This window comes from Podarcis filfolensis (assembly GCF_964270895.1).
Source record: "Podarcis filfolensis genome assembly, chromosome: Z".
In the NCBI taxonomy this organism is placed as follows: Eukaryota; Metazoa; Chordata; class Lepidosauria; order Squamata; family Lacertidae; genus Podarcis; species Podarcis filfolensis.
In genome coordinates this window covers 32,722,414-32,737,187 of record NC_139617.1, presented here as the reverse complement: position 1 = coordinate 32,737,187, position 14,774 = coordinate 32,722,414, and the positions used below count along the sequence as shown (strand labels likewise).

Below are 14,774 nucleotides of genomic sequence, written 5' to 3'. Positions count from 1 at the left end.
CGACTCTGGGGTTGCAGCGCTCATCTCGTTTTACTGGCCGAGGGAGCCGGCGTTTGTCCACAGACAGCTTCCGGGTCATGTGGCCAGCATGACTAAGCCCCTTCTGGCGAAACAGAGCAGCGCACGGAAACGCCGTTTACCTTCCCACCAGAGCGGTACCTATTTATCTACTTGCATTTTGATGTGCTTTCAAACTGCTAGGTTGGCAGGAGCAGGGACCAAGCAATGGGAGCTCACCCCATCGTGGGGATTCGAACCATTGACCTTCTGATCGGCAAGCCCTAGGCTCTGTGCTTTAGACCACAGTGCCACTCCCTCCCCATCGTAAAGGTAAAGGGACCCCGGACCGATAAGTCCAGTCGCAAACGACTCTGGGGTTGTGGTACTGTTAATGACTGCAATTAGTCCTACAGCTGCGCACGCGCAGGTCGCAATTCGGCACTTCTGCACATGTGCAGGCACAATCGCCGAAACCTGGAAGTAACCCGTTCCAGTACTTCTGGGTTCAGCGCAGTGCACAACCCGAAAACGCACAACCTGAAGCGCCTGTAACCCAAGGTATGACTGTATTGGATTCTTGGCTCATTACACATGCTAAAGCTATTTTTGGTCATCTGCATACTATCCCTTGCTTTTTCCTGTAGGACTAATTGCAGTCGTTAACAGTCATCAACAGGTTTACCATACCCATTGAGTCAATTACCCATTGCCTACTACCCTTCTGAGAAAAACCCCACCCCACCCTCCCACTATATATAAGGGTCTGGTGACTTCTATTTCAGTGTAACTGAAAAAGTGTGCATGGACATGAAAGCTTATGCAGGGGTTGGCAAGGTTTACCTCACCTGGGCCAGTTCACTCCAGCGGAGATCCCTCTGTGGACTGGATTGTGCGTGCGCATGAGCGCCCACACCACCAATTTGCGGTGTCTGTGCAGACATGATTTCCGACACCTACATCTGCGCAGATGCGATTTCTGGTGCCACGGAAGCGAGTCCCTGTGCCGCACTGCATTGGTTTAGTGCAGCGCGCGGGGACTTGCTGATCAGGCGGCTTGGTTCGGGGGCGGTTCATGGGTCAGTTAAACGACCCCCATGGGCTGCTTGTGGCCCATGGGCCTTAGGTTGCCTACCCCTGCCTACCCAGAACAAACTTAGTTGGCCTCTAAGGTGCTACTGGATAATTTTTTAATTTTTTTTATTTATTTCAACACATACACACACAGAGAGAGTAATTTCCTCACATTTTCTCTGTGAGTAATTTCTCAGTAATTTCTCTGTCATTGAGGCACATACAGCATCTCAGCTGAGGGCATGGCAGATGCAATGGGAACAGGGATAGGCATTATTTTATTTATTGCATTTATGCCCACCTTTTCTCCAAGGAGTCAAGGTGGAATCCAAGGTTCTCCCCCACCCCTTTTAAACCCTACAACACTCTGCAAGGTGGGTTAGGCTGAGAGGCAGTGACTGGCCCCCAAGGTCACACTCAGTGAGCATCATGGCAAAGAGGGGATTTGAACCCTGGTCTCCCAGGTCCTAGTCCAGCACTCTAACCACAATGCCACCCTGGTTCTCCTAACCAAACAGTGTCCCTGCATGCATCCTTTAATCACCCCACTCTCTGCTCCCCCTATACCTAGAGATTTTGATAAACCATGACTGGGTACAAGCTGGAAATTTGCAGGGGAAGCCCTAATCATCATAATCACATTACTACTACTACTACTACTATTGTTATTGTTATTATTCACCCTTCACCTTAAGGTCCAACATGGGTTACAGCATTACAACACAATATTAAAAACAACTTACAGAAAAAATAAATAACAGAATATATTACCCACCCCCACCCTAAGGTTCCGAGATGGGTTACAACAATTAAAAACAGTTTAAAACAATTTACAATCAGAGAAATAAGGAGGGTTATACAGCAATAAAAGGAAAAAAAACTATACAACAAAGCCATTATTGTTTTTGTTTTTGTTGTTATTTGAACAGACATCAGTTAACCATTGTGGGAGAATGCATTCTTACTTGCCTACATAGGCCTGGCAGAATTGAAAAGTTTTCAGCAGGCATTTAAAAGTTGGCACAGAAGGTGCCTGCTGAATCTCCAGCAGCAGAGAGTTCCACAGTGATGGCACTCAAGGCTCTACATACCCTCCCCCTCAGGTGTCAGAAGGCAGGGTAAGGAGGTACATCTTCAGTATCATCCGGAAGCTGTGCAATGAAGGTGTCAGATGCATCTGTGTGGGGAGATTGTTCCACAGCTTAAGGGCCTCCTCCCCTGGGCTGCCACCTTCTGAACTTCTGAGGGCAGAGGAACAGCTAAAAGGGCCCCCTTTGCTGATCAGCTAGCTGGCAGCAGACTATGTATTTGGAACCTACATTTGTGTCCACCACCCACATGCCTTCTAAATATTGAGCTCAGAGGATTTCAAGGATCTTTTTGCTAGAAACATAACCTGTGTTTGTTTTTGAATACTGGCAACTCCCCATTTACGTGGGGGTTACATTCTGGGCTCTCCAAGCTCTTAAGTGAAATGCATACCCTCCAACACTTCTCCAATGGAAATAGAGACGTCCCATTCCATAATGATAATTTTACTATTTATACCCCACACATCTTACTGGGTTGCACCAGCCACCCTGGGCAGCTTCCAACATGTATAAAAACATAAAGCATTATTATTATTATTATTATTATTATTATTATTATTACTACTACTATTAAACTTCCCTATACAGGATTGCCTTCAGATGGCTGGGGGGGGGGTGCGGATTGGATAGCTCCATACTCTCCAACATTTCTTCAATGAAAATAGGGACATCCTAATTCAAAGCGGGACATTTCGAGATCAAATCAGAAACCAGTACGGCTTCTCTAAATCAGGGACGTCCCTGGAAAATAGGGTCTGGAAGTGGCGTAAGTGGGAAGCACCCTGGAGAGTCCTCGTTGCTCATGAGGAGACCCTTCCCTGTCACTCTCATTTCGTATAATAAAGAAACCTTTTTAAATTCATTTTGGGGGGCATAAGGTTCAGTTTAAACGTTTACAGGTTAACTCCCCACTTGCGTGCGACCACACACACAAACAGCGCTTGGAACCCAGAAGTGGCGGGCAGCTCATGAGGAGACCCTCCCCAGAACCCACTCTAGGGAGGGTCTTCTCGTGAGCCGGTGGTGCATGGAGGCTTTGTTGAGGCTGATCGTGCGCATGGTAGTGCCGCAGACTCTTTCCTATGCTCAGCTGAGCAGCCTCAACAAAGCCCTGCTGCACCTCTGGTTTGCAAGGAGAGGGAGGGTCTCCTCGTGAGTCGCCTGCTACTTCTGGGTTCCCAGTGCTGCACGTGTATGCGGTTACGTGCAAGTATATCACATGCAAGTGGGGAGTTGCCTGTATGTGTTTCACCTTAACCTTACGGCCCAAAAGTTTCACACGTAAATGAATTTTTAAAAGGTTGATTTATTACATGAAACAACAGTGGCAGAGTATCTGGATGCTGCTTCAGACATCAGAGTTACAGTATAAGCAGTACAGTACAGTACATACTGATCAAGAAGTTGCAGTTACTGCAGAATGCTGCAGCGCGGTTGCTGACAGGAGTGAGGCCTTGTCCATGTATCTGCACTAGTTGCTGATTTGCTTCTGGGTCAAGTTCAAGGTGTTGCTATTAGTATATAAAACCTGACCCCAACATCACCTTACTGCATAGGTGCCCACTTGACCGATTTGATCAGCAGAAGTGGCACTACTACAGTTTCCACATAGTACCTGTTGCACATTATGGGGGGAAAATATTTTAGTGTGGCAGGACTTCTACCCTGGAACTCCCTGCCTATTGACATCAGGCAGGTGCCTTCATTGCACTCGTTTTGGCACCTGCTAAAACATTCTGTTTAGTCAAGCCTCCCCGGATGTTTCAAAGGTTGATGTGATGAATTTTGATTTGTTTCCATCCACTGTTGCTTTAACTTCTTGTATGTTTTACAGTATGGTTGTAAACTTTTCTGGTAATAATTTTTTTTTTTTGTAAACTGCTTTGAGGTTTTTTTTAATTTCCACAATTAGGCAGCATTTACATTTTATAAAATAATAAACAAGCAAACAAATACAGTGGTACCTCGGGATAAGAACTTAATTCGTTCCAGAGGTCTGTTGTTAACCTGAAACTGTTCTTAACCTGAGGTACCACTTTAGCTAATGGGGCCTCCTGCTGCCAACACGCCGCCGGAGCACGATTTCTGTTCTCATCCTGAGGTAAAGTTCTTAACCTGAGGTACTATTTCTGGGTTAGCGGAGTCTGTAACCTGAAGCGTCTTGTAACCTGAAGCGTCTGTAACCCGAGGTACCACTGTAAAGCACACATTGAGCTAAAGAGTAAAAGAAGGAGACCTATCAAAAGCCTAAAGAGAGAGTAACTCTGACATTTTTCAGAGACTCGTATGTGAAGTAGAAAAGGGAGGGAAAAGGGTAAACCTGTCCGGAAGTGAAGGAGAGTGTCAAGCTTGTCCTTGAGAATGCAGATTGAAAAGGCGGCACATGTTGAATCTGTGAGAGCTAACCAACCATGGACAATCTGGGGCTTAAATACTATTCTGAGCCCATGTTAGGTTATGGACAAGGGATGAGTAATTTGCATTAACACCAATATTCCTTTGTTCTGTTGTTTCTTTTCTGTTAAGTTCCTGTCTGCTGGTTATTCTGTTTTTCCTTAGTTGGTAACTGAAAGAATACAATCCCAGTGAGAAATTCCTAAACTGGTTATCTTTATTTCCTGAGTTCTGAATTTACCTTACTACTGCCTATGTGGAACTCATTCATTTTACAGCAGATGCAAATTAAATTTTGCTCGTGACACCAGATTGCTGTCCTGATCTTTACATAAAATCACAGGAGATCAGGAAGCCTTCCAGAACACAAGAAATTTCACTGAGAGGTATATTTTATATCAAGTTTATGCCAGCAGTAATAAACCATAGGAAAAGCTCAGATTGGCATGCACCAACTGGCACCTGTCCTGGACCATGAAGCCCCTTGGTCTTTTGAGGGCCTCTTACTTTGCCCTGATCTTGAGCGACTGCTCTGATGCCCTCCTGTTGGCAGGGCCAGATTGTGGCTGTGATGCTGTCCACCTCCCTCCAGATGTTCTCGCTGTCTGGATAAATTTGGTCATTGGCATGGGAAAGCGAGCAAGAGTGGTCTGTTTACACACCTTCACGTCCAGCCAGGACTAAAGTGAATTCTTGACCACCAGCCAAACAACAGCAAAATGGGTTTGCTGAGGCTTGGTGCTGGAGCCAAATTGAAAAAACGAGAAAGGGAAGAGAAGCCACATAATATCCTCCAAAGGATGCACATTTTTGCACATTATTATTATTATTATTATTATTATTATTATTATTATTAAACTCTTCTAAGTGCTGGTTTGCCTAGGAAACGGTAAGGCCTGATGGTCAGGCCTATTACTGCTGTTTGTTCCCTGTGGGTTAAGGGAGAGGAAAGGGGGGGTGGAAAAAGAGAAAGGGGGGGAAGGGGTGGCTCCACATACTCCTTGCTCTGTCCCTTGACAGATTACCTCTGAGGGTATGCAACCACCCATACACACACACACACACACACACACACACACAGAGAGAGAAAGAGAGAGAGAGAGAGAATATTTCAGTTGTACAAGATAAGTGAAAAAAGAGAAAATGAAGAATGAAAGTACAAAGAAAAAGAAGAAAAAGTGCAATAAAAATACCGTATTTTTTGCACCATAACACTCACTTTTTTCCTCCTAGAAAGTAAGGGAAAATGTCTGTGCGTGTTATGGAGCGAATGCCTACGGGTGGCATGCCTACGGATTTTCCTCCTCTAAAAACTACATGCGTGTTATGGTCGGGTGCGTGTTGTAGAGCGAAAAATACGGTACATAGTATAGCAGAATATATGTAACCAGTTACACTTTCATGCATATTATATAGGTATATAAGTACAATTATTGTCCTAATACGTATATGATTGTTGATAACCTACAATAGTCATTCCAAATGCCAATATATTTATCCAAACAGAGTCTGTATCTTTAAGCAATCCATTCATGTCATGTCTTCAGTCTATTGATTAAAGGGGACCATAACGTTATTCTTCCAGTTCATCAATGGCAGTCTTTTGACCATAGTTAGGGCATGTAGAATCTATTTTCATTGTCCAGTTGTCAACAGTAGGTATATACAGTGGTACCTTGGGTTACAGACGCTTCAGGTTACAGGCGCTTCAGATTACAGACTCCACTAACCCAGAAATATTACCTCGGGTTAAGAACTTTGCTTCAGGATGAGAACAGAAATTGTGCAGCGGCGGCAGCGGGAGGTCCCATTAGCTAAAGTGGTACCTCAGGTTAAGAACAGTTTCAGGTTAAGAATGGACCTCCAGAATGAATTAAGTTCTTAACCCGAGATACCACTGTAATTTAAAAAAAAGGGTATGCAGCCCTTGACAATAAAAAACAGTTCTCTGCCCTCAACCCAGATGATGGGGATGGTGTCCATCTTCTCTCTCTCTCTCTTAATAAACTTTATTAAACAAGAAGATATCTTAAAATACACACAAAACAAACATGCAGTACAAACATTCTATAAAAAAAAGAACTTACCGTAATTACATATAGAATAAAAAATAGTAAAAGAAAAGAAACTTCCCATTGTACTATTTTGCATTCAAATTTTTTTACACAGTTTCTTATTAATATTTTTCTATATCTTAGTTTAAACTTTTTAAAATACTTCCTTATATCATTCGATATCTGCCAGGAAATGTTTATTATCACAGCACCCTTTGAGATGTTCCTTAATCATTATCCATTCCTTATTACGTAACATCTTGTGTGGAGTTTCCTCTCACTGTCCCAGTTCTCCTTGCTAGCTGTAAATACTCTTATTAATTTGACTTGCCATTCAATCTTTGAAGGGATGGTATCGCTTTTCCAATTTCTTGCTATTAGAATCCTTGCTGCAGTTGTTGAATACATGAATAATGGTCTGATTTTATTCTTGATCTCTGATGTCATGATTCCTAATAAAAATGCCTCGGGTCTTTTAGTGAATGGGATCTTAAACATTTTCTTTAACTCATTATAGACGGTGGGTGTCCACCTTGCCACAGTGTGGTGTCCCATCCTTTTGTGTCATCTGCATCTTTTCCATCTCTCTCCTCCCAGGGTGACATCCAGCAGCTCTTCGTGGTAGCAGACCACCGAGCAGCCTACGACTATTGTGAGCACTACAGCCCGGATTGTGACACAGCTGTCCCAGATGCGCCGCAGTCCCAGGACCCAAACCCTGATGAATACGTAAGTGGAAAGAGATGAACGACTGTCACAATGTCGGTGCAAAATCTGGAGGCAGCCTGCTGCCTCAGCAGGGAGACAGAATATCCATTGCTCCCAATGCAATCCAGAGCAAGGGATGGCAAGGCAATCCCAGTGCAACCCCTTCATAGAAGTGGAGTGATGAGCTAAAATCACCCCTTCCCCAAAAAACACACACCACTTTTCTATGGGGAGGGAGGGATCTGCCTCTGCTTCAGTTTCACATGGGTTTATTCATAAACCCACTCCAGTCTGTTTTAGATACCATTTGACTCAGGGTAGACCCACTGAAATTAATTGAAATTTATTTTAATGGGTCTACTCAGAGTAAAACTTAGGTGAATACCACCCTGATTTTTTTTGCTTTAAATACCTACGAAAATTTTAAGTGGTTAACAAATTGTCTTTTTTTAAACATGGGCTGTGTGTACAAGCAAGTGTAACAGACTTTGCGTAAGCATACACACTATGCATTCAAAGCATATTCCTTACTGCAAAGAATCCTAGGAATGGTAGTTCACCCTTGCAAAGCTACAGTCCCCAGCACCCTTAGGTAAAGGGACCCTGACCATTAGGTCCAGTCATGGATGACTCTGGGGTTGTGGTGTTCATTTCGCTTTACTGCCCAAGGGAGCCGGCGTACAGCTTCCGGGTCATGTGGCCAGCTGCTAAGCCGCTTCTGGTGAACCAGAGCAGCACACCTTCCCGCCGGAGCAGTACCTATTTATCTACTTGCACTTTGACGTGCTGTCGAACTGCTAGGTTGGCAGGAGCTGGGACCGAGCAATGGGAGCTCACCCCGTTGTGGGGATTCGAACTGCCAACATTCTGATTGGCAAGCCCTAGGCTCAGTGGTTTAGACCACAGTGCCACCCACGTCCCTTAAACTACAGCTATTACTACTACTACTACTACTACTACTACTACTATTATGTGGGGTGAGCTTTAAATGTATGGTGGGTATGCAGCCTAAGCTATAGCAAAAGAAAATACAAAATGGAAAAAGCATTAATGGGCAGGAGCCTTGGCTTTTAACTGCAATGAGCTGACTGTTCCATGGAGTCTACACTCACACAAAATTCCATTGACTAACACATCCACTCCCAAACAAGGCTCCGCTTCAGCCATCTCTATTTCATTTGCAGATATTTAGGTTAGAAGAGCCTTTCTAGATCAGTCCCATTAAAGTCCACCATCCTGTTCTCACAGTGGCCAACCAAATGCCCCAAATAGGAAGCCCACAGGCAGGACCTGAACCCAATAGAGCACCCTCCCCCCCCCACTTGTGATTCCCAGGAACTGGTAATTAAAGGCATGTTGTATCTGACTTGTATCTGAACTTGGCCACTGTGGTTAGTAGCTGTTGATAGCCTTTTCCTCTCCAGATGTTCATCTAATCCATCATTTTAAAGCCATCCAGGTTGGTGGCCATCACTATAGCTTGTGGGTAACAAATCCCACAACTTAAGTCTGTGCTGTGCGAAGAGGTTCCTCCTTTTGCCTCTTCTGATCCTGACTCAGTGAAACTGTGGATGGTGGTGACAATCCCTCACAGCCTCCCCATGTTCTAGCTGCTGTGCTTTCTGCCTTGCAGTACCCAGATGGAGATGGGAACCTCGAAGTGGAAGGAGAAACTTACTACTACGAATATCCCTACTATGAGGACACAGATGACACAGGCAAAGTGGTACCACCTACGACCCCAACTACAGATACTGAAGAAGTGGCACGGGAAACGGCTGAAACCATTGAGGTATGGAACAGGGGGCCACAGCTGGATTGGTGAACTGGTTCCAATCCAGCCCCCTCCCCCTATTTTCAGATGCTGCACACATGGCATAGAAACATAGGCCATGTCTGAAGAAGCTTTCCCTGTGGCGTATTGTGTAGAGATGCTATTGGTTCTCCCAGAGTGGCTTTCGTAAGCCCTTGTATTAAGATACTCTTTGAAATAACAATTTAATTCATAAGGGACACAGATGTCATCTATTTTTACTCTTTTGACATGTTGCAGCACTAAGCCAATGGCGTAGGGGGTGAAATATCCTAGCCTTTATAAATCCTAAAGTGGGGTGTCCTGTAAGTAGCAGTGCCCCTCTGAGATCAGGTAACAGGGCACTGCAGAAGGTCATGCCTGGGCTCAGGCAGATGTTTCCAGATGGTTATTATGTGATATTGATATACAGAACTGGATGGCTCTCTTTCTGGGGTGCCAACCCAATCCAACGTGCAAAGATTTTAGTATTATTCCTGGAACGGTACCCCCTGATTTGCCCCTTGTTCATTTACACAGGCTGAGATGGCTTTTGACAGAATATAGGTTAAATGCTCTGCAGGTGATGGGGGCACTATAGGGCTCAGAACGGCATATATAAATATTTCACGGCCATCTGCTTTAAAGAGGAGAACATGGTACAATTCTTAACAGAGTATATCCTGTGTTAGGAGAGCTTGAAGCTTGGATGAATTAGATTGGAATAATCACTTACAGTTTCTGGAGTTCAAAGGGTTTATTTATATAGGAATATATTTACAAGATGAGTGTAGATGAGAAAGAGAAAATAGCAGGTATCTTTCTCAACTAGTCATATAGAACCGTCACATTTGTTAAACAGGATTCAGAGAAGTGAGATCCATTGATTGCACCTAAAGATCACACTGAATAAAATGGATTTGTTGTTCTGATTTTGTGGGGGAAGTTTTGTGAACGAGTCTTTTATGACAATGTACTTACTTTGATGCTTATTTTTTTGCTTTGTGATTTGTCTGTTAATATGATGAGTGTGTGGTATGGTTTAGGCTTGGTTGGCCAGAAATCAATAAACTATTCCTTTTCATATTTTGAATATCTGTTTAATTAATTAGGAGGCACAGGTATCAGCCAGTTTGATTCTTCTGACATGCTGCGGTGCTAACAGTGTAGAAGGGCATGTGTCTCCTAGCTTGTGTGCATCCTAAGAAAAGGTATCCTCAAATATCAGGTAACTGTGGCCTCTTATTTTTGTGGAAACAGGAACTTGCCCCTCCATCTACAGCATCCCCACCCATTGTGGAGAGAACTCAAGAGGAGACCACGGTGAAAGAAAGGGTAGAGGATCCACTGGTGGATGAATATAATTATGAAACCATAATTGATGAATATTACACTCCACTCCCTGATGAAGATATCAGCTATGATGACCTTGATAAGCTCCCAGAGGGTGGCGTCGAGGTGGAGGTCCCCACCAGCACAGTGATCACCCTCAACGGAACCAATGTAATTCTTTGTGGCCTCAAAACTATGATCCATGTTCTGGCTCGGTCTGTAGCCCAGGCATTTTGGGTTGTTAACCCAATCAAGTTCTACCCAGAGTAAACCCACTAGAATTAACAGGCCTGATTTTGTCATAAGGAGAACCTGCTAGATCAGGCCATTGGCCCATCTAGTCCAACATCCTGTTCTCACAGTTGCCAGCCAGATGCCTCAATGGGAAACACACAAGCAGGGCCTGAGCACAAGATCAGCACCCTCTCTTGTGGTTTCCAGCAACTGGTGCTCAGAAGCATTACCATGGAGGCAGAGCATAGCCATCATGGCTTGTAGTTGTTGAGGCCAGTCAGTTTCAGATGAGTCTACTCTGTGTAGGACTAACATTGGCTACAGCCCACATTCTTGAACTGCCTCATGGGTTCTGAAGTTGTCTTTAAGTTGCATTTTAGAAAGTTGATGGCTGATGGTGGATCCTAGTAAATTGGTGATTATGCTAAGGACCGCTGCTCTTTTGCAGGGGAACATTATGCATACCTGGATCAACACAGCTGCCTGCATTTTCAAACCTTGGAGGTGTAGCTATGCTGCTTGAGTGGGGTGGCATGTCCTCGTGATGAGTTCCTGCTTTTCAGATTTTACAACGAGAGTATTCAGTTGGGTTTCTGTTCATGTGCGGCAGCAGTAAGGCCTAATCTACAATAAATCCATAATTTAGTGTGGCAGCACCTATACTTTGGAGCTATCTTCCCTTGACATCAGGCAGGTGTCTTTGCTGTACTCTTTTTGGCACCTGCTAAAAATATTTTTGTTTGGGCAAACCTTTTCAGACATGTGAAATGTTGACAGGTGTTTTAATCTAGCCTTTAGCTTACCATTGACTTTAATTATTTTTTCGAAAGTTTTAAATAGTCATTATTCTATTCTCTGCATAAACTGCTGTAAGGTTGTTATGAATTTTGGGAAATTAATGAATCATAGAATTGTAGAGTTGGAAGGGAACCCAAAGGCCATCTAGCCCAACTCCCTGAATTGCAGGAATCACAGCTAAAATGTGCCACCCCCCAAACTTATGTTCTAGAATCCTCTGCAACCAGCAACAGCTTTGGTATGCAGAAGCTTATACTGGAATGGTCCACTGATAGTAGGAAATCTGGAAATCCCTCTGGCTTGGAGGAAAAGGTCTTAGCGCCTCCTGTTTTCTGTTCTCTTCCACTTAGGATGCAGAACAAGGGCGTGAAGGAGGAGAAGACCCCAACAAGGACTTCACGGAGGAGACCCTCACAGAGTATGACGATGGGTACTATTACGGCAACTATGACCGGACAGATTCTCCGGACATTGGACCCGGCATGCCTGCTAACCAGGACACAATTTATGAAGGGGTAAGGGAAGACTTGGTTCCTTGAGAAACGAGGAGACTGGACTTCACAGTCCATGCTGTGTGGAGGTGAAGCCAGTGCCTTGGATTAGTGCAGTGGTTCCGAACATGAGCAGTTGTGCCCCCTGGGGAGACAGTGGGATTGCAGTGGGACTAAGAGGCAGGTGGATTCTTCCAGGTGGGTTCTTCCAGGAGCCTGGATTGCTTATTTACAATTGACTGGGCTAGAGTCTGGAGCAAAACACTTTCCTCGCTTCGTATTATGGTGGCCTAGTAAGCTGTTAAAAACTGAGATAGGTAGATAAAATATTTTCTTTCTGAGTTGTTTTTCCTAAAAGGATCTGTTTTAAAAAATATGTAGATGTCAGAGTCTCATTGGACAGATGAGATGTTCCGCTTCTGCAACACTCTGCTTGGTGGCAGTCGATTTGGTGGCAATGAATGTAGCCAATGAAGTGGAGCAATGCTCATTGTTCAGTGAGTTCTTGCTTTTGTTTCCTGTGTCTGCTGCAGATTGGTGGGCCACGAGGTGAAAAGGGACAGAAAGGGGAGCCAGCCATAATTGAACCGGTAAGAGCTGTCGCTTTGCCTTTGCCTTGCAGCTGGAGAATCCATGTGGAAATTGTGCAATGATAACATTTACAAATCCATCAATTTATCAAACCAGGGCAAGGATGGGGAAACCTCAAGCCTGCAGGTCAAATGTGGCCCTCTGGGCTGCTCTGTCTGGCTCTCAGGACAGAGGGCCTCGACCCACAATCTCCTTGAGTGTTTTTGCCTATTTGGAATATGTCCTTGAGCTGTGATAATGTCTCTTGCTAGCCAGGATGGGAATGTGTTTGTGTATTTGGCCCTGCCCACACCTGCTGCTCCACCTAGTTTTTTTTTGCTTCTGGCCCTGTCCACCACTAGGGCTGCCATATTTCAAACAGTGAAAATCTGGACAGAAAAGTTGTGAGCTTCCTCTCTCTTTTTTTAGTTTTGCCCAAAGTTGTTGAGCTTTTTGGGCACAATCGCAAAAAAAAACCCTTCCCACCAAATTTTTGAGCTATTTTTATTTAAAAACTGCAAAAACAGCACTGCTGACATGGGTAGCAATACGGCTGGATTTTCCCGGACATTTCCCCAATTTTCGCCTGGACACTGCTGCTGACTGCAGTATTCTGGACATGTCCAGGAAAATTCGGACGTATGGCAACCCTATGCACCATTGACATATGACCCCTGGAAGGCTGCTCTGAGTAGAACGAAGCCCATGGACTGCATAAGTTTTCAACCGCTGAAATAGTTGCAAGAGGTTCTCCAGTAACAAGAAGGGATAACTGCAAAGCAATCTGTTCTGCATTTCTGTAGCTTGATGGCAGGGTAGAAGTCTATCCTATCTTTCTGTCTTCTCCTTTCCCAGCCTCCAAAAGTTCTCTGCCTAATAATAATAATAATAAATTTATTATTTATACCCCGCCCATCTGGCTGGGTTTCCCCAGCCACTCTGGACGGCTTCCAACAAGGATTAAAAATACATCAAATGTCACACATTAAAAACTTCCCTGAACAGGGCTGCCTTCAGATGTCTTCTAAATGTCAGGTAGTTGTTTATCTCTTTGACATCTGATGGGAGGGCATTCCACAGGGCGGGTGCCACTACTGAGAAGGCCCTCTGCCTGGTTCCCTGTAGCTTTGCTTCTCGTAGTGAGGGAACCACCAGAAGGCCCTCAGCACTGGACCTCAGCATCTGGGCAGAATGATGGGGGTGGAGACGCTCCTTCAGGTATAGAAATAAGAACATAATGGTCCATCTAGTCCAGCATCTTATCACAGCGGCCATCCAGATGCCCAATAGAAAGTCCTCAAAGCAGGTGCAGACCACAAGAGCCCTCTCCCTGCCTGCAGTTTCCAGCAGCTGGTATTCAGCATTGCTTCCTCTGACCACGGAGGAAGAGCATAGTGACCCTGGCTAGTGGCCATCAATAGCCCTCTCCTCCATGAATTTGTCTCATCCTCTTCTAAAAACATACAATCTGGTGGCCATGCCTGCCTCCTGTGAGAGAGAGCGCTACAGTTAAATTATGTGCTGTGTGAAGAAGGCCTTTGTTTTATTCATCATCTTCCAACACCCAGCTTCATTTGGATGTCCACATCTAGTGCTATGAGACAGGAAGGAAACTTTCATCATGACTTGCATAATATTATAAACTTCTATCATGTTGCCTCTTACTTACATTTTCTCTAAGCTAAAAAATCCCAAATGCTGAAACTGTTCCTCACAGGGCAGTCACTCTGACCTCCTTGATAATTTTCATTGCAATTCTGGTTGCTACAACATCTGGTTGCTGTCACCACTGTGCATCTCCATATTGGATCTGACCTAGGTTCTGGACAACAGAGGCAAGAATGAAGTTGCAGAGTGCTTAGTGCTGAATAACTTCAGGCTGCAATTTGGAGATCACAATTTGGAGATCCTCCCTTAAGGTTAAAAAAAAAAATTCCTGCAAGGAGAAGTCTAGAAGAAAAAATCCCTGCAAGAGGAAAACTAATACAGTGGGAGGGAATTGGACTGAGCTGGATCTTTTCTCTCTGATGTTGAGGTTCCTGTCTTTTTAAAATTTGCACAGAATTCTCTATGTGGGGGGACATGACAAAACAATGGCATCCGTTACATGCAATCTCAGGTCTTATTAAACCAATTCACAGAAGGGAAGGCCATCAATGACTACTAACCACAATGGCTACATTCTACCACTGCGGTTGGAGGTAGTCAACGCTGCTTCTTGAATACCGGTTGCTGGAAA

The 14,774-nt window shown here is 44.4% G+C and overlaps 1 protein-coding gene across 3 annotated transcripts in view; it reads left to right on the top strand.

Moving 5' to 3' along the window:
* COL5A1 (collagen type V alpha 1 chain) overlaps nucleotides 1-14,774 on the top strand; it is a 193,537-nt gene that overhangs the window by 67,725 nt on the left and 111,038 nt on the right. For all 3 annotated transcript variants that reach the window (XM_083596243.1, XM_083596244.1, XM_083596245.1), the window contains exons 5-9: nucleotides 7,208-7,339; nucleotides 8,952-9,110; nucleotides 10,371-10,613; nucleotides 11,825-11,989; nucleotides 12,499-12,555. In XM_083596243.1, the coding sequence (XP_083452369.1) occupies nucleotides 7,208-7,339; nucleotides 8,952-9,110; nucleotides 10,371-10,613; nucleotides 11,825-11,989; nucleotides 12,499-12,555 (756 nt within the window). The remainder of the gene's footprint in view (nucleotides 1-7,207; nucleotides 7,340-8,951; nucleotides 9,111-10,370; nucleotides 10,614-11,824; nucleotides 11,990-12,498; nucleotides 12,556-14,774) is intronic.